At 39.7% G+C, this 19,248-nt stretch overlaps 1 protein-coding gene across 3 annotated transcripts in view; it reads left to right on the forward strand.

The window, feature by feature from the left end:
- Cntn1 (contactin 1) overlaps window positions 1–19,248 on the forward strand; it is a 311,527-nt gene that overhangs the window by 221,068 nt on the left and 71,211 nt on the right. For 2 of the 3 annotated variants that reach the window (XM_036207695.1, XM_036207694.1), the window contains exon 15: window positions 1,451–1,571. In XM_036207695.1, coding sequence (XP_036063588.1) covers window positions 1,451–1,571 — 121 coding nt within the window. Of the gene's footprint in view, window positions 1–1,450; window positions 1,572–16,940; window positions 18,186–19,248 lie in introns of those variants that run through there. The other variant, XM_036207696.1, reaches the window with a different exon arrangement.

Consider the following 19,248-nt stretch of genomic DNA (forward strand, 5'->3'; position numbering starts at 1 on the left):
TGATTCAACTCTCCTCATCTAAAGGGAGGAATTTGTGATTCAGCCAAGCTGTGGCTTTTAGTGAAAATAAGTGAGCATTCGCATCTAATTTGTGGCTAGAATGTGCTGAGACCCATGATCTTCACTTGCTTTGTAAGCGTTCTCTCAACCACCATGAGCCCTGGCCTCTTCTGAGGATGGAAAGTGTTAGCTGCCCTTAAAAATGACAGAAAATATTTTATACATGCACAGTATCCCAGAAAGGATATGGATATCTTCCCTCTGCCCTCCCTCTGTGGAGTTTCAGCGCCGTGCCTTCACCAGATATAGAGCAACAGTCTGCATGTTGATGTTCTTAAAATTCTTGCACAAGCCTGTCATTGCCTACTCAGGCTCTAATTTTTAAGACAGAGCTGATTCTTAATTGGCTTAAGTTTAAGCTTCTACTAGGCATGGGGGTGTAAATATGATCAAATGTGGTCAGGATGTTGGTAGCTTTGACTCTCCACCTTGTCAGCCACATAAAGAGTACAAATGATTGAAGATGAGTCCAGCAGAGAACTTAGCACGTGGTAGAGCCTATGGCCAAGCAGAACATACATGCATACATGTAAACATACATGCATACATACATACATACATACATACATACATACATACATACACACACATGTATTCCGTGTGTGTGTGTGTGTGTGTGTGTGTGTGTGTGTGTGTGTGTTCTTAATACTGGAAATAGTCTTGAACAAGACTCCAATCCTTGTGTAGATTATAATTTGATGACAAGTTACATTATAGTAGAATCAACATTCATTTTGCCATTTTGATAGTTCTATAAGTCTTTAGCATCTTTGTAAGATGGACCATGGAACAACTTGAATTTGGTCAATTTACTCAGCTTTGCAAAACTAAATTAACAGTTCTCAGTCATGAAACATTTATTTACTCGCATTGATAGCACTGAGATTCTTAGATGCTGACTTTTTTTATTCTAAGTACCAAGTAACATTATATGAACTGAATGGGTTATATTTAGGAATATATATGTAAATACACAAGCACAAGCAGTAACAATTAGTGATTTAAAAAGAGGCCATAAATTTGGAGGAGAGTGGGGAAGGGTACATGGGAGGTCATAGAGGGAAGAAAGATAGGGGTACTGTTATAATTATATTATAATGTCAAAAATAAAACATGAAAAGCTACTGATCAACTCAGTCCGTCTTTGGCTTCTCTTTGCTGTTGCTCTTTGATGGAATGCCAAAGACAGTGGATCCCCAAAGGGCTGGAGTTCTGTTTCTTTAGTTTCCAATTGGAAAGTTGAGGCTAGAGCAGAAGCTGAACAAAGACATGCACTTGGCAGGTATACTCCAGATGCTTCCTAGTAGGAGAAAGCAATCTATCTCCACATCCTAAATGCTGTGTGGTTCATGGGCATGCACTGACTGAACATTCCTGCTTTCGCCCATAGCTCGATGCCAATGGGGAACTGCTCATCCGAAATGCCCAGCTGAAGCATGCAGGAAGATACACATGCACAGCACAGACCATCGTGGACAATTCTTCAGCTTCGGCTGACCTTGTTGTCCGAGGTAAGAGTTGCCAACAATTCCAATGCAAAGGAACCCCCAGGTATTTGACATTTGTAATTTGAACAGTCTTCTGGTAACCCTGGATATTCAAATCCTCATGTGTTTATAGTATCGTTCCACACTGCAGATGTGTTTTTGGCTTCCTCCCCACAGATCAGGATGGCTTACACCAGAAAAGTAGTAAAAGCACTCACTCTGTTTGTGTCGCTGGCCATGTGTCTTTTAGGAAGTTATACCACAAACCTCTTACTGACCATGCTTAAAGCTAAACAGTTGCCAAGCTTCTCATTTTCTTCTAATGGTTTTCAGTGTGTGGTATAGTACAATTACCTCTTTCTTTTAAACTGGGGAGAAAAATGATGGGCATTACTTACCTTAACCACAAATGTGAAATATTTGTCATGATTGTCATAGGACTAAAACATGGATCAATGCATTACCATGTTGCTATTTATTGCTTACTTTTCACTACTGCTTTTGCTGGCATACATATAGGTGATGTAATTGAGCACGTGCTGGACTATGTGTACGGCAGATGTAGTCCCTTGGCAGTCTGCTGTGGAGGAGGATGACTTAGAGAGATAGATAGCTGTGGACTGCCATTTACTGGTCCTCTGCCTGCACAAGGAAGGCATCCCGCTTAGTTCAGTTCCATGGTTTGGCTGCAGACTCTCCACCTTAATGTCATCCCATTTCTTGTAACCAACTCCAAATATCCAGCAGCTCACAAAATGCCTTAGTGTTTCCACATCTATTCTTTGACCCAGTATTCCTTTAATGTTCTTTCTCTGTCATTTGTTGCCCACATTTTACCACCCTTCAGGGAAGCCTGCTCAAGTATTAGTTTAGGATTTCTCTGGTGGTTCATAGATGAGGTCTTTTCCAAACCTTTAGAATATCTGTACTTTTATATTAGCCTCTGCATAACTGCATTGTTGTCCACTATAAAATTCATATGCATTTTGAATAATATTTAGTAAGTCACATAAGCCTTTGAAAATTTCATGGCTCCTCTTTTTCTTAATATGTTTTTAAAATTTTTACATCTATCATCTTTTAACATTTAAATATTACTTAAGTGCCATTTTTGTGACAAATTTTGAAAATGAGACAAATACCTAGTAAATGAAATATGTTTGTTCTATTGAATTGCCTTTACAGATCCATATAAAAGTGACGCCCCCCAGGCTTACACCCTTCTGAATTCTCCTTTAGAACAGCAAAAACACAGAGAACCCTTAGCCAACAGAGGCAATACTGAAAACCCTTCAGTCTCGTGAGGGGTAGCAAGGACTTGGCTGAAATTTCTTTATCCAAATAAACCCATTCATCCTTTCCACAGATCATCTACCACAAATTCATAAAATAAAAGCCCAATATCCACATAGTCCCAGGTTAACAGAACTTCAAAAGGGGTTAGCCTCTCCATTCAGAGTATATTTTTATTTGAGACATTGACTACCTGCACAAGTTATCAGAGAAAGAAACAAGTCTAGTTTCCTTTCTAACCAGACAGTAGCTACAAGTACATTTTGGTAGAACCCTAAATAAGGATCTCATTAAAAATCAGTTGACATATATTAAAAATAAGAATTAATGTTGCTTGAGGGTTCATGTTGCAATGCTTGGACATCATTGTTCTCAAGATCATGATAAGAGCATCATGGTGATATTAGCATACACTGTAGAAGGTGTCTTATGTACATGCACATGCTTAGTAATCACCCATTGTGCATTACAGAGCCCAAACTAATTTTAAAAAGATGCTATAATAGGTAGTATGTGAACATTTAAAACAGAAATTTCTTTTTCTAGAGCAGATCTTGGTTTTAGGGAGAAATGTACTTGGCAAGAGCTTAGCAAGTGCATGTAGGAGATGCACTTAAGCTGCACTTAAGATCCTGGCAGTGATGGATGCTGCATAGGGGAATGAATGATGCTACATGGGGAATGAATGGTGCTCAATCACAGTCATTGCAGTGATAGAAAGGTGTCTATTGTATGTAACAAGTAGACAGACTACGTTCTCTAGAGCTGATGTATATCACAGTGTAAACACTGCAGGTCTTCTGAATGCTTTATACATTTGGATTAGAGGGTGAAGGGATAAACAGTTCTTGATATTGTATTTGATAAAAACTGATGATGTTCTTATTAACGTATCCATCTAATTGTACTTTCGCATCTAGTTCAGGAAATCCTAAGCTGTGTAATTACTTATTTCATGGAAAAGTACAAAATCCTACAAACTACATACTTACAATATAAATTTGAGTCAGGTATGATGGCACATGCCTTTAAACTCAGCAGAGTGGGAGGCAGAGGCAGGTGGAACTCTGGAGTTTCAGCATGGCTTGGTCTATATAGACTGTGAGTTGCATTTGGAACACCAGTGTGTACTCAGTACTTTAATAACCAACACCTATTTCTCAAAACATGATGGCGCATATAGCAGCCCACTCTCGCCTGAAGTTTTGCTTGCTGTGGTCTCAATTACCCAAGGTTAATAACATTCTAAATATATTTAACAGATAACTTCAGATATACGTAATTCCTGGTCTTTAAATAGTATATTCTTTTGGGTAGCACAATGAAATCATGTGTATCCCATTCCATCCTGCCTGGGATGTGAGTCATTCTTTGGTCAGTATAGCACATTGTATAGCAGCAGTTCTCAACCTATAGGTTGCAACCCCTTTGGGAACAGAATGACCCTTTCACAGGAGTCATGTCAGAGCATCAGAAAACACAGATCTTTACATTACAAATCATAATGGTAGCAAAATTACAGTTATGTGGTAGCAATGAAAATAATTTATGGTTGGGGGTCACCAAGACATGAGGAACTGTGTTAAAGGGTCACAGCATTAGGAAGATTAAGAACAGCTGTTGTATAGCCTGCCCACTTGGTAGTTACTTATAGCTATTTGTTGTATTCAAATAACCTTTATTTTACTTAATAAAAGTTCCAAAGCACAACGTTTCATCACACCATAACTTCATAATTTTGTATTAGTTATTGATCTATTTGTGTTCCTGATTCTTAAATTAAACTTCATCTTAAGTGCATGTGTACATAAAATTTTCATGTAGGATTAATATATGCTGCTATCTGCAGTTTCATGCATGCCCCGTGGGTCTCAGAATGTATCTTCTGTGCGATGGCACACTACTGCTTCTACCAAGGGTAGACATTACACATGAATAATAGCTTACTGGGTTTAAGAGGGACTAATAGCAATTCATATTCAGGTAACGAGGATTTGAAACAGATGCAGTGCCATTAGATGTAATGAACACTGTTGGGAGGAAACTCTTTCCTCTGAGGAATACAAGAGAAGTTTTGATAACACGATGGTTAGTATGTAAATTATTATTCTGTATCAGAAGACTGAAACAACTAAAGCATGGATATTAAAACATAAGAAAGAACATGAATCTCTCTCTGTCTCTCTGTCTCTGTCTCTGTTTTTGTCTCTCTCTCTCTCTCTCTCTCTCTCTCTCTCTCTGTGTGTGTGTGTGTGTGTGTGTGTGTGTGTGTGTGTGTGTATGTGTAAACCCCAGAGGAGTACCTACCTGAGATGTTCTTTTTCAGGAACTATCTACCTTGTGTTTTTGAGACAGTGTCTCTCACTGACTTGGGAATTGCCTGATAGGCTAGGTGACTGTCAGGGAGCCCCAGGGATCCAGCTGTCTTCGCCTTCTTGCCTCTGGGATTTTAACTGTGTTCTACGACTCCCAGGTTTTTATACAGGTGCTGGGAATTGAATTCAGCCTTTGTGCCTGTGCAGCAAGAACTTTACAGAATGTGGACATTTTAAACCTGTATTACGTTGAAAAGAAATGAATACAGAGCAGAAAATGTTGGTGCCCCACAGCTTGTGTGTATTTATGTGTGTATGTATTTGTGTGCATTTGTATCAGAAAACAGAGCATGCCTTTAATTATTAGTTTCATTTAAGTTTAGAAGGGATGCAATTAATTAAATCTAAATGCCTTTATATGGGTCTATTATTCATTACCATAGAACAATACCTGAACTAGGATAGTATATAAAGAAAGAGGTTCACATACACCATAGCTTACGTGGCTGGAAGCCTGACACTGTCACTGGCTCAGCTCTCCTGAGCAGTGAAGGACACAGAGAACATGGAAAGGCACACATTACATTTCACTCTTACGTATATATAACTCATACCATGAGACTGATATCAAAACAAACAGAAAGCACTCTCCATAGCCTAATATCTCACGATATGCCCTATTTTTAAAGGTTCCACCATTGGGAAACCAAACTTCCCACAAGTAAAGCTTCAGGGAACCATACAAACTGTATATAAAATCTTAGCTGCTTCTAAACAAACACTACAGGTGACTGTAACTCGGGATCAAACATGAAGCGTTCTGCTTAGAGGAAACTGTTCTGCTGCATGTTGGTTGGGCTCAAGGAATAAGAAAAAAAAGGCAGCATTGTTGACCTAAAACAGCCAATTAAAATGGCACCAGTATCTAGGCAGAGGGCATCATCTGTTATGAAACATTGCAACACTTGAATGTATGCAAACACCAATTCTGTATAAAATGGCTTAAAGGAGAGACCAGAAACCATTGTACAGAATCTGATCCACCAGCTCTGCTCAGGCTGGGATCCAGGGCTTGTGCACACCAAGAGTTTCACTCTTCCAAAGCTGCCTTTTCTGTCTGTTCTGATGTCCGTGTTGGAAATATTTCTGTTAAGGTTATGCAGGATAACAGTTATCTCTATAAGAGGCTTCGTACTTCAAATAGTATGCTCCCAGAAGTTCAATATACAAAATTCAAGATGGGGATAAACTCCAGCAAAAAGAAAAGATTACTCTAAGACAGAGACTCTTCCACTCATCTCTCTTCAAGGTCCCAACAAAGAGATAAATAAAATATGAAACTATGTAAAACACACACACCAAGTAACTAAGGCGGCACGTGACAAGAAGAGAGACAGAGGGAGAAATGAAAAACAATACAACTCAAGCCAAGCATTCAGAGGATAGTGATTGAAATCCAACTTAAAACAATCATGCTGAAATTAGGGAATTATTCACAGTCAAAATGGCGCCAAACAATAAACTATAAAATTTCAGTAGTTAGAGGAGGGAGAGGAAACTCCTTCGAGTGGTGTGAAAACACAATCGTTGAAAATAGAAACCCAAATAGATGGTGCCTCAGTGACAGACAAACAGTTGGTTAGAAAGCTGGCAGTTACAACTGATAAAGTCATATTTTGGCATAAAGGATCAAAAAAGACATTTAAAAAAGATAAAGACATTGCATACATAGCTGAGCCCTTGAAATATATCTTTGGGCCTAGGTACTTGGGGAGCTGAGGCAGGAGGGTGACTTGAACTGAGAACTTTGACACCAGCCTTTCAAATATTGTTAGACCCAAACTCAAAAAAAAATTGAAAAGATGCTGAAGATATAGTGGGAAATTTTTGTTTTTCAATTAAATTAACAAGGAAAAAATAAATAAAAGGAGAAATAGAAACACATTCCAAGATATGATGTAGACAAGTTTGTGAAGGTCAATGACAAGCAGGATCCCTCCTGTTCAAGAATTGCAAAAGATAAGTAAAAATAAATAAAACTCCAGAAAACCAAAAATAAACACAGTGTTCTACAAGTACTACCAGTGAAAAGAATCTTCTTTGCAAAGACGCACAGTACATGGACAGTAGGTTATTGGGTAGCAATAATAACAAGATGACTGGGATGCTAGCCCACAAGATGGTCCCCAATGACTCTTGTTTCCTGCCTCAGCAACCTACATGTGACCTCTGTCATGTTTGTTTACTCTGTGGGTGAGCAGAAGTGATGTTTTAGTCTCTGATGAAAGCTGCCATATCAGAAACAGATGTCAGTAGCCCCTTGGAGAAGTCTACAAGAGGAGGAAATGTACTACTCCAGTGCCCCACGCTGATTTACCAGTGATTGGAGTGAGCCATCTAGGGCATATGACTATTGCTGGCATCTCGGTTGCAACTTTCAACTACCAAGAGAAACTGATCAAGAACCATTCAGCTCAGACATTAAAGAATGATTCATCCACCCACTGATACTGTGAGAGACAGCAATGCTTCCAGTCTTTAAACTGCTGGGTTTGGGGATAATTTGTTATGAAGCAATATAGGACTAATGCAGCAATGGAGTATTTCTGTTAATGTGCTGAAAGAAAAATAACCATCTACTATGGACTTGTCTACACAACAAGGAAGGAGCTATATCAAGACAAGTTGAAACAAGAAACAGTTCATTCCCCCATGAAACCAAATGATCCACTATGAACCTGGACAGAAGATGTGAACAGACATCTCACTGATGAGAACATATAGAAACTGTAAATAAGCACATGAGAAGTGTCTCACATGATGAGCCATTAAGAAAACACAAGTTGGAAAGCCAGTGAAATGTCACTGTAAACTCACTAAGATGGCCATGTTTGAAAAATAATAGAGACTGAATCATTCACATCTTACTGGAGTAATTGCCAATAGAACAGCCATGCTGGGAATAGTGGCTCTGAAAATACAGATGTGCTCACCACAGGATCAGGCCACTATATTCAAGGTGTTTATCCCATTGACATTAAAATTTGTATGCACATAAAATATGTATATATCATGAGAAAATGAGCAGTGTCAAACGTGACACACATAGATACATAAAATACGCATGAAATGTCCATAACATCTTCATTTAGAATACCAAAACCTAGAAACAACTTAAATGGCCTTGAGTAGTTGAATGGTTAGAGAAATACAATGGAGTATGGTTCAACTATAAACATGTAGTGATTGGCTATGTCTTAAGAGCTTTGTACTGATTAACTAGCATTCTCAAAGTAAATATATTAATGTTTTCAATGGGCAGGTAGCTGGGAGTGGTGAGTGGCCCTTGCTTTGTGAAGACAACACCAGGGGCCTTATGGTGAAGCCTCTCAGTGTTTGACAGGGATATTGGTCACACATGCACATAGGAGGCAAACATGAACATTGCTTAGAATGAAGCAAGTGTACTGAGGGGTACAGGGAGGCACCTGAGAGCAGTCCCTCAGAATGGGGCCTGCCCACTGTATCCATGTCAGGTTTGAGTTGTGACCTTGCACTTCAGTTTTATGAACGGTCGTCCTGGTGGGCAAGTGGAGGATGTGCTAATTTTCATTATTTTTTCATAGTTGCTTGTGACTCTATAATTACCTCACAACAAAAATTTTAAAACCACCGAACCTAAGATACTAACCACTGTAATAGACATACATGGAGTGTGTGTAGCCATCCTTGAGGTGATAGCCACTAAAATGCCTTCTATGAGGGGAGATTCAGTTAACCGCACACATGACAGATGCAGGGTGAGGCTAGCAGTTTGGGGAGCAGAGTGGATGAATTACTGAAGTCTCTGCCCCTACCCTGGAGCCCTCTTCTCTTCCCCTTCATACTTCCCAGGATCTTCTTTCAGTAAACAGCAAATACATATTTAGATAATGTCACTATGGGCTGCATTGGATCCACGGCATTCTGTGGCATCCAGATATTGAAATGGCCTGGTGTGCCAAGTATGTATATGGAACAATCCACCCAGCCAGCGGTGTATTTAGGGCTATTGTCCTCACCAATCCATGGTAGTTAGTTTGCCACTCATATCACATTGTTCACAAAGTGTACTTTGGGGATAGTTTGAAACACATAGTTTGGGACAGTTTGAAAAGGTAATACCAGCCTGTCCTCTAGTTTGTCCAATGAGGCAGAAAGAGACATCACTCAGTGGGTGCTTGAACAATGCTTGGTGATGTTGGAGAGACTCCGCGCAGGGTGGGAGCTGTGTGCTTTTCCCTGGAAGGCAGGAGGCAGGAGACCAGGAAATAATCTGTCTACAGTAGAAAGGCTGACTGAACTCTGCCCTACAATAGTACAGTTTAAGTCCAATATTAACACACTAAAATAAGACAAGATTAGCTCTAAAATCCTTTAAAATCACAGAGCCACTCACTCTGTGTCTCTGACCAACCAACCAACAAAACAAAACAAGATTAATGAAGGAAAAAGATAAGCAAAATGAATCTGCAGAATAATAGCATTCCAGGTATAATAACATTGGAACTGTTTTTAGAATATTTCACTGAAAGTTTTTTTTTTCCTTGAGAAAGGTACTGACACTAATCAGAAACAATACAGAGTCAGTGAAAAAAGTGATTTAAGAATCAATCTCAAAGCAGAGGTGTGGGCTGTTTCCTTTTTCAGTGTGACACCTGGAACTCTGAATAAGGCACAGTGAGGGAATGAAGGAAGGAGAGACACACAGACCGAGGAGAGCTGGATCCAGTAGTCTGGGCTCTCTGATGGAGAAGCTGCAGCTCCCAGTAAGCTCCTTGTGATGATTATATACAGTGAAGAGGGAGGCGGACTTACTGCATATAGCTGGGGAGGGGGTCGGTAGTCTCCTTAGGAGCAGTCTCTGTGCAGGAGAATCTTCAGGCATTAAACATCTGGGAAGAGAAAGCCACAGTGGATATTGCTACACACACTGTCAACATTTATACTCAGATCTGAGGAAGGCTTTGCCATCCTCTGGAACCTCATCTGGGAAGGCTTTGCCGCTTCCATAGTGCTGAGGGATTCTTCCTGGGCATGACTGTACTGTGTCAATAATGCACATTCCCCAAGGACTTGACTTACACTAAGTGACCTCCACTCCCCACAGGTGTGTATGACATAGTCAAAGTATTGGAAAATGCTTTCTATTGAGATGTTTACAGTGAAAATTGTTTTGTATTAATTAAAAAAAAACACTCTCACTTTAATATTTTATACTTCTCACACAAATCTACCCTAATATCATTGCTATAAATTTATGTCTTCCTTGTAAAAGAAAATATGTTTCCCGTGGCAGTGACAAAAACCAATAACTTGGAAGCAGGAAAATCTATTCTCAGTCTTGATCTCACACATTTCAGTCTCTCATCAGTTGGGTTCATTGTCTGACCAATTGCAAGGCAGACTGTCGCCTCAGGGAGCACTGGAGAAGGCAACCTGCACATCTCATGGCAAGTGGGAACAAAGAGATGCGAAGCTGAGGCCCCCATGCCCCTCCATGTCTGCCCCTAATAATGGAACTTCCTTCCACTAAGCTCTGCCTCCTAGGATTCACCTCCAGTAGATTCAGAGCTTGGTGAGCAAGCCATGAGAACCTAAGCTACAAACTCAGGAGAATTTCTGGTTGCTTCATGGAGTGAGTGAGAAGGATAGTGAGTCATCCCTGTGAATATCTTTAAAGCATTGTGGGGTTAGTAAATCCAACCTTATTCCGCCCTCAGTTACTTCCTGTTCTCAGTTACTTTACTCCTTGTTGCAAATAAGTTAGAAAATAAAAGTAACTTTGAAAGGAGGTGGCTGTTTTGGTTCGCAGTTCCAGGGTGTAGTGTCTTAGGGTAGGGAAGGCATTCCATCAAGCATATAGGCAGGAGCAGAAGGTGGCTGGTCATGTGGCATCCACAGCCAGAAAGATGGGAGGGAGGAATGCTGGTCTTCCGCTGATTTGCTCCTTTTTATGCAGTTCAAAGCCTCAGCACATGGGATGCTGTGGCCTTCAGTTAAGGTGGAGCCTCCCTCCTCAATGGCCTAATCTAGATAAATCTCCTCAGGAAGGCTAGAGGTTTTGTATTCCAGCTGACTCTAGGTCTTGTCAACTTGACAAGCAAAACAAACTGCCAAATTACTGGTCACTAACTTTTAGGTTATTTAGGATTCTAAATGGAAAACCAGGGTTCTTCTATAATAGTGAAGGAAATGGGGCTCAAAAATCTTTTAAATTTTGTAGAATCTTTTGAGTTTGGTTAAAAACTAAATTTCTGTAGTATTTGGCATGAATATTGTCTTCAAGAGCCCCCACATATGATTTATCATTGTTAAATAATCAAATATGGATTTATACTAAAAGTACTATTAAAGCTTGGCAGGTTGAAATTATTTCAAAGGAACTTCCAATCAGACAGTTTAAACATCAAGAAGTTAGGGAGAATAGACACACAGTTTTCATGTAACACACATGTCAAATGAGGAGTGTAGGTATACATGCAACTTCATAAGACACACCACACACACACACACACACACACACACACACACACACACACACACACAATATGGACAGAGACCTAAGCAAGAAATAAACATGTAAAGGTGAAAAGAGCAGTGGAATTAAAGAGGTAGCTTTTTTCAAACATCTGGGCCAGAAAAATATGTATTCACCTCAGAGACTTGGATGACAGTCTGAGCTTTCCACTTGCCTTGGCCAAGGAACTCTGGCCACAGAGACAGAGTAGAAGTCCTGTCTCATCAGCCTTACAGGACTGAGACAGCAGAACAGTCCTTGCTGCCCACACTGGCTGGAAGGAGGACCAGCTAGGCGCCATTCTGAAGCCTTTTGACCCAGCTCCACATTAAACCACAGCTACGCTGGCTATTAATAGTGAAGCTGGCCCAGAAATTAAGCATTTCCCCTTCATTCTGAGAATCAACTCATTCAGGTCAAGAAAATGCTATGGAGGCCAGTTCTCCACAGTGGTTCCTACAAAGGCTGAACTTTGGAAATGAGTACCAGTCTGGTCAAAATAAGCATAGGATGGAGAAAATGGCTGGCTAGTTAAAATTAGAACCTACATTTTTATTTAATATATTCTTAAAAACACAAGAAAGGATAACTTTTCCAAGTCCGACTATGATTTAAAATCCATTAGCTGTGAGATTATATTCCTCAGGGTAAGTTGAATGAAAACGGCTTACTTTCAGTCTCGGTCTTTGAGAAACTGGTCAGATTTTGATGAACTGGGATTTCTCTGGCTCTGTGGTTGACCTGTGTGCACAACATCCTTTTAAAGTAATCGAGGACCAGAAAAAAGAAGCAGTCAAGAACCTCAGGGGCCTGTGGGTGTTCAGTCTCTACTGTAGTGCTAAGACACATTTTGCTTCTCTGTGTGTCCTTACTGGACAGTAATGCCAAATTAGGTTGAGGATTATGTAAATTATATACATTTTAGAGCAGATAATGAAGTCCTGCAGGTAAATAGAGTAAAGGGAATCATGGGGGTCCTGCCCCTCAGTAGTACCCTCCTAGGATCCAGGAAGAATCTACAATCAGCTGATAATTAATCTTTGATAACAGGAAGTGAATCTACATACACAAAAACTCCTTAGTCTATACACTTTATTATTCTGTATCAATTCTCTCTTTAGCATATATATATGCTAAAATATCATCAAGCCATGGCTTGACCTTCGAAGCACATATAGCATGTAAGAAAATCACTGTAGGTACCAGCATATATATGTGTGTGTGTGTGTGTGTGTGTGTGTGTGTGTGTGTGTGTGTGTATGTATGCTAAAATATCATCAAGCCGTGGCTTGACCTTTGGAAAGGTCCTTGACCTTTCCAAGTAGTAGCTTTTGTCACAGTAGCTGGATTCCATTACATTTTCTTGTGTCTTGCAGCAATAGAGGTCAAATTGATCACCTTGAGAAGATAATTTAAATTATGCTGACAAATAATTGTTTTTGTAACTCTAATCTTTATGTTATGATGACACAGACTGAGAATATGAAATAAAAGCAAATATATATGATAACATAACTTAGTGTGTATTATTCCATGGTATATTGTGATAGATGTATTAGGCACCGTGCATCAGATGCTATGGCAGTACAGGTACTTAGCAGAAGAGAAAGGCTTGAATCAAGACTATCAGATGTCAACTCTCAATGCAGATTGACTATTGTAGCACAAAACAATGGAACACCGATTCAAATAATGTTGGTGAGATATGTAATCAATGTGGAAATTCAGATGAAAGCCCTTTTCTATTTTTTTTTTAAACGTTTCTTCTATTGAAAGTCACCAAACAGATTTGGCAGTTTTATTACTACCCATAACATAGGATTGGTTGGCCTAATAACAAAGGGAAAGTCTGATAATTTATATTTTTTTACTATGTAGCTTAGTGCAGACATAAATACAAAAGCAGAAATAGTAAGTAGTATTACAGCTTCATTTTACAGTCTTCTCTGTGGCCCCCAAACACTTAAATTTTGATCCATTTTCCTGTAATTTTTGTTTTGTTTTGTATTGTTTACAACATACAATTCACATAGTTTAAAGTCATGAGGTTGGAAAGATTGATCTGCAGGTAAAAGTGCACATTTTTCTTCCTGAGGGTCTGAGTTTGATGTTCAGCATCCATGTTAATTGGTTCTTAACATCTTATTACTCCAATTCTAGGGGATCTGACATTTCTGGCCTCCTCAGGCAACATCACTCATGCACATAACCACACACAGACATGCACACTTTCATGAGATAAAAAGAATAATTCTTTAAGCATAAGCATTCAAAGTGAGGAATGGAGATAGCTCAGTTGGTAAAGGGCTTAGGAATCTAAGTTCAGCTGGCCAATGGTTGCGCACTGTTCCAAGACAGGCTCCAAAGCTACACAGGGAAACAATGTCTCAAAAAACATAAAAAAGAAAAAGAAAAAAGAATCCAAGTTCAGTCTCCAGAACCTAGATTTATAAATGCAGGGGTGATGATTTCATTTGTTTTCTCAATGTTATGGAGTCTCAGAGGTAGATCCCTGGGGTCATAGGTCAGCCTGTGTACCCTAGTTTGTGAGTTCCAGGCCAGTGAGAGATCCTGTCTCAAAAAAGAAATGGGTCCTCTCCACATACACATTACACACACACACACACACACACACACTCGCTCACTTTTTAAATGTTTCAAATTACAGTGTACAAATCTATAGGACTTTTACAAAGTTCCTGTGATATATAGTGCTGGGACTATTAATCTTATTTCATTGGCAAAAGGAATTTTGGGGAAATTTCTCAACTGTCACAGTATAATGGCACCAGAATATGTCAGATGCTGATTTTCCAAAATTCAAATATTGAATTCAACCTTTCTCTCCTTTATATTTAATTTACCCAGATAAACAAATTAGACAACGAACTTTTGAAATTTTAATCTCCATGAATGTTAGGACACATTCTTTTTATAATCTTGATCAAATTATTCTCCCAAGTGCCACAAGTTATTAATAATCCAAAATGAAGATAAATAATAGTACAGCAGTGTGGGTTATCTAAAATGGTAATTTCATTAGCAAAATCTCTTTTCCATTCATTGTCTTAAATGGAAGAAGACAAATGTATCAGCTAGATTCTTAAAAATCAACCATGGAAGGTATTGCTTATGTAAAATCCCTTTGGAGCAAAACTATTTTCTCTTGTGGAGTCTGCCACCTTTAGTTTTGAGAAAGTGCATCTCTGTCCTGGGGATGCCATCTGCATGCTAGCTAGCTTCTACTTGCCAGCACCTGCCCCCTTCCCCCAGCATACCTTTCTGACCCTGGCCCTGGATCTCCCATTGCTCCCTAGCTACATGAAGACAGGGAGGCACTGGGACAAAGCTTTTATCTGTTGACCAGTGTGGGAAGCAACAGTGGCAGGTTTAAGACTTTGTATCCTCTAACTCTGTTAACTATTACTGGGATTAAATGTATGATACACTGAGGGAAAGAAGGAATGTTTAAGGTTTCACAAGTTATTCCAGAATTTCTCTTGGTGTCTACAAAGGCAGCTTTTCACAGCTGGTACCCTCTACTTTTTCTCAAAGTGATTTTAGGATTCCCCCCAATGTGAAGTCTACTTTGTGTTGGGACTTCCCCATTGGATAAGAGCAGGAAGGATGGGTCTTAGACTTCTTCCTGTCACAGTGCTTTTCCATTATGAGGATTTACTGTACTTCATGTTTTCATGAGTAATTGCAGATTCCAGCATACTGGTTCCCAAGAAATAAATCACTTCAGTTGCTAATTGCCTAGTGCTTTCTGTCAGCAGTAGTCACACTCAGGACAACCTGAAGATATAAGTGGACGTGTATGGGCATTTCTCAGGTCACTCCTAGAACACCATCCCAGTGTTCCAAAGGGCATTGGAATTCACTCACAGTAACCAGATTTCAGGGAAAGCTTTAGATCCACCTAGTTTTTAGAAAATGCGTCTAGTTTTAAGATGTGTATTACTTTTAGAAAACAAATATGTTCAGTTTGAGAGCACAGTGGAAGAATGGTGATAGATCTATTGCATTATAGTTTTGACAGCAAAAAAACACAGCAGTGAATAATGTGCTATATGTATTTTTCAAAGGTTAGAAGGAAGATTTCAATGTTTCCTCCATATAGAAATGGTAAACATGTGAAGAGATGTGTGTACTTAACCTTCTTGTGAGTATCATATAATATATGCACATGGTGCATGGCAGTCCATAAATACATAGATTTTTGCAGATTTGGTATAATAAAAATAAAATGTACACATCTTCTGAATTCCCTATACTATTTGTAAGAAATTCTTTGGGACAAACCAGAGGACAGGAGTCCTTTATGGAAATGGAAGAGTTTGGGTTCTATGGACCTAAAGAACACACTTCTAAACAGCAGCTCCCAGCATTCCTAGTGGTTCTCAAGGAGAAAACTTTACCTACCTTTCAAGAATTTCTCCAGGTTCAGGGGCTGTTGCTGATGACAGTAGTTAGGTTCCTCTGGGACCTTGGGTCTCAACAACCTACAAGAACACAAAGGCACCTCAATGTTGAGGATACACCCTATGTGACTGTTCCAGCCCTGTCTCTCCACATTCCCAACTCCAAAGCACAGAGAAGCAACTGCAATAATACAGACTCCCAAAGGCTGCCCGGTCAGTGACTATCAGGTCCTAAATTTACAAAAGGGAATACTAATATAAATTTTTATGGATGTTTTTCTCTTTGAAGTTAAATCTGAAAAAATCTTTCTTCCTTCATTTCTTTCTTTTTTCTTTCTTTCCTTCCTTCCTTCCTTTCCTCCACCACCTACTCCTCCTCCTTCTTTTTATAATTACAACTCCTCAGCACATGTCTGTTAGTAACTAGACTTGAATTAGACAGGATGAAATTTACAATCCAGGGGCTCCAGCCTTCTTTTCTCCTTTTTCTTTCATTTCCATCTGTTATCTCTCTTTCTTTTGGGGGTGGGTATTGGGTGTAAATTCTGGCTTTTGCTTAAGAGTTTTAGACACCACTCCTGTGCTTTTGAACTTCAGTTAGTGCTGATGAGGAACAGAGGGTCACTGACTGATGCCCATGCTGTCAGTTTCTCTCCTTTAGGCAAACAACCTTGGTAAGTAGACAGCTCTGTATTCATGATTTCAACTGTCAAGGAAACATGGCAGGTCCCAATACAGGTGATTTCCTGCCCAGAATTGGGCATCTGGACATTCCCTTCAGCATTAATCTTTCCTCTTGCAGGTAAAAAGAGAAAAGATGGAGAGAAAAACATGGTGGACCCCTTTCTCCCCGTCTGTGCCAGCCTGCCTCCAACCTGGTGAAAGCCCCCTTCTCCCGAACTTAAAAAAAACAAACAAAAAACAAAACAGTGCCAAACTAGATTTAACTAATTAACGCAACCTTATAGCTTTTACAATTCCATTCCCCATCCTAGTTCGTAGAGGATGTTTGAGACATCTTAACACGCTTCGAAGTGAGAGGTTTTAAACTCCTGGATTATCTTCACTAACACCCGCAAACAACGCCTAGCAAACTAACCTAGGTCATCCTATACTAGCCCAGTGAAAGTCCCGTATTTCCTATCCTGTTTTTCTTTGAGATTGTGTATCTCAGAAGTAAGCGCATTACCATAAAAAGTTAAGAAGACCTGGTAACATATAAAACAAGAATGCTGCCGCCACAGGAACTGTTTACTTTAGTATAACAGGTAATGAAGTGTTGCGGTCCAGTTCACCAGTTGTTTTAATAGGAGTGCACGCTGGGTGGGGTCGCACTACTGGTGATGTCCTTCCTAACAATGACTTTCATGCTTTGGAGGAACTGTTGAAAAACAGCTGTAAGCCATACGCCAGGGATCATGACCTTCAAGTGTCCGGGAGCTGAGTCTGGGTTTGGGAAGTAAACACGGACAGTGTCTATAGCGAGATTCCCTGGAAGATGGTGAAGTCTTCAACAGCTTGCTTTCACATTAAACTGTAGTAACTCCTCCCATGATCCTTCTCAGCCTTCTCCCTCAGGAGGTAGGGTGGGGTTTATATTAGGATCGAGCTGAAGCGATGCCTGAACCCGAATGTTCAGTTCTTCCTGGGACTGCTTAAATTTCAATTTCTGTTTTCTTTGTTTGGAGAGAAACACACTTAAAATTCTTAATTTTTTTCCAAGAATTAATTTTTGCTCCACTTAGACAGTTTTACGTGTAGCATTGAGATATTTTTTAGTCATTTCATTTAGTGACTAGTGACCCCCAGCAACTTCATCTGTGGTTGAGGGGGAACCATTTGAGGATGTGTATATTACTCTTAGATAATTACACATGGATGGTTACACTGCAAATAATTTTCAAAGGACAAGGATCTCTGGATTTCTTATACGCATCCTTTATATCTTGTAGTTGTGGTTGACATAAAGAACTATCTACACCAATTTCTATTTTAGTAAATATTCAAAACTATTTTGAGGTTGTTTTTTTTTTTTGTGTGTGTGTGTGTGTGTGTAAATATCACCATGGAAACACATCTGAGTCACTACTTGGGGTATTTTCTTTTCTTTAAGAATTTTTTTGTTCATTTTACATACCAACCACAGATCCCCCTCTCATCCCTCCTCACACTCCTCCCCAGACTCCTCCCCCAAGACTAGCCCCCCATGCACTCCTCCAAAAGGTTAAGGGCTCCCATGGGAAGTCAGAAAAGCCTAGTACATTCAGTTGAGGCAGGACCAAGTCCTCCTTGTCCCCTGCATCAAGGCTGAGCAAGGCGTCCAACCATAGGTAATGGGCTCCAGAAAGCCAGCTCATGATCGAGGGATAGATCCTGATCCCACTGATAGGGGTCCCTCAAACAGACCAAGCTACACATCTCTCTCCCATATGCATAGAGCCTAGTCCAGGCCCATGCAGGCTCTAGAGCTGTGGTTCATGATTTCCCAGGAACTTGGTTCAGTCATCTCTGTTGATTTCCCCATCATGATCTTTACTCCCCCCCGCCCTTGCTCATATAATCCCTCTTCCCTCTCTTCAACGGGACTCTGATAGCTCAGCCTGATGCTTGGCTGTGGATCTCTGCATCTGCTTCCATCAGTTACTGGATGAAGTCTCTATGATGACAGTTAGGGTTTTTACCAATCTGATTACCAATTCAGGCACCCTCTCCACTATTGCTAGTACTCGAATCTGGGGTCGTCCTTGTGGATTCCTGGAAATTTCCCTAGCTATGTCTGAGATGATACCTTCAAGAGTAGACAAGAAAATAAAGAATGAAAATTCATAAAGAAACCACATGGTAGTAAAGTGTGAATTCTCATGTTTAAACAAGAATGGTTTCTTAGCTTCATTAACTTCCTCTTGCCTTAATCTCATTTCTAAGCGGGGTAGAAGTTCTTTTTTATTTATTTTTAAGTCAACGTCAGAGAACATTTACTATTTATCTCTGACTTACTACTGCTCAAAATTGAAAAGCTGCATACCACACCAATTTGATCTTGTAGCATTACAAATGAGCCATTGTCCTGACAAATTTTCTGGTATTAGCAGGCCTCTTGTAATGAAGGG

Source organism: Onychomys torridus, chromosome 16 (assembly GCF_903995425.1).
Source record: "Onychomys torridus chromosome 16, mOncTor1.1, whole genome shotgun sequence".
Classification (NCBI taxonomy): Eukaryota; Metazoa; Chordata; class Mammalia; order Rodentia; family Cricetidae; genus Onychomys; species Onychomys torridus.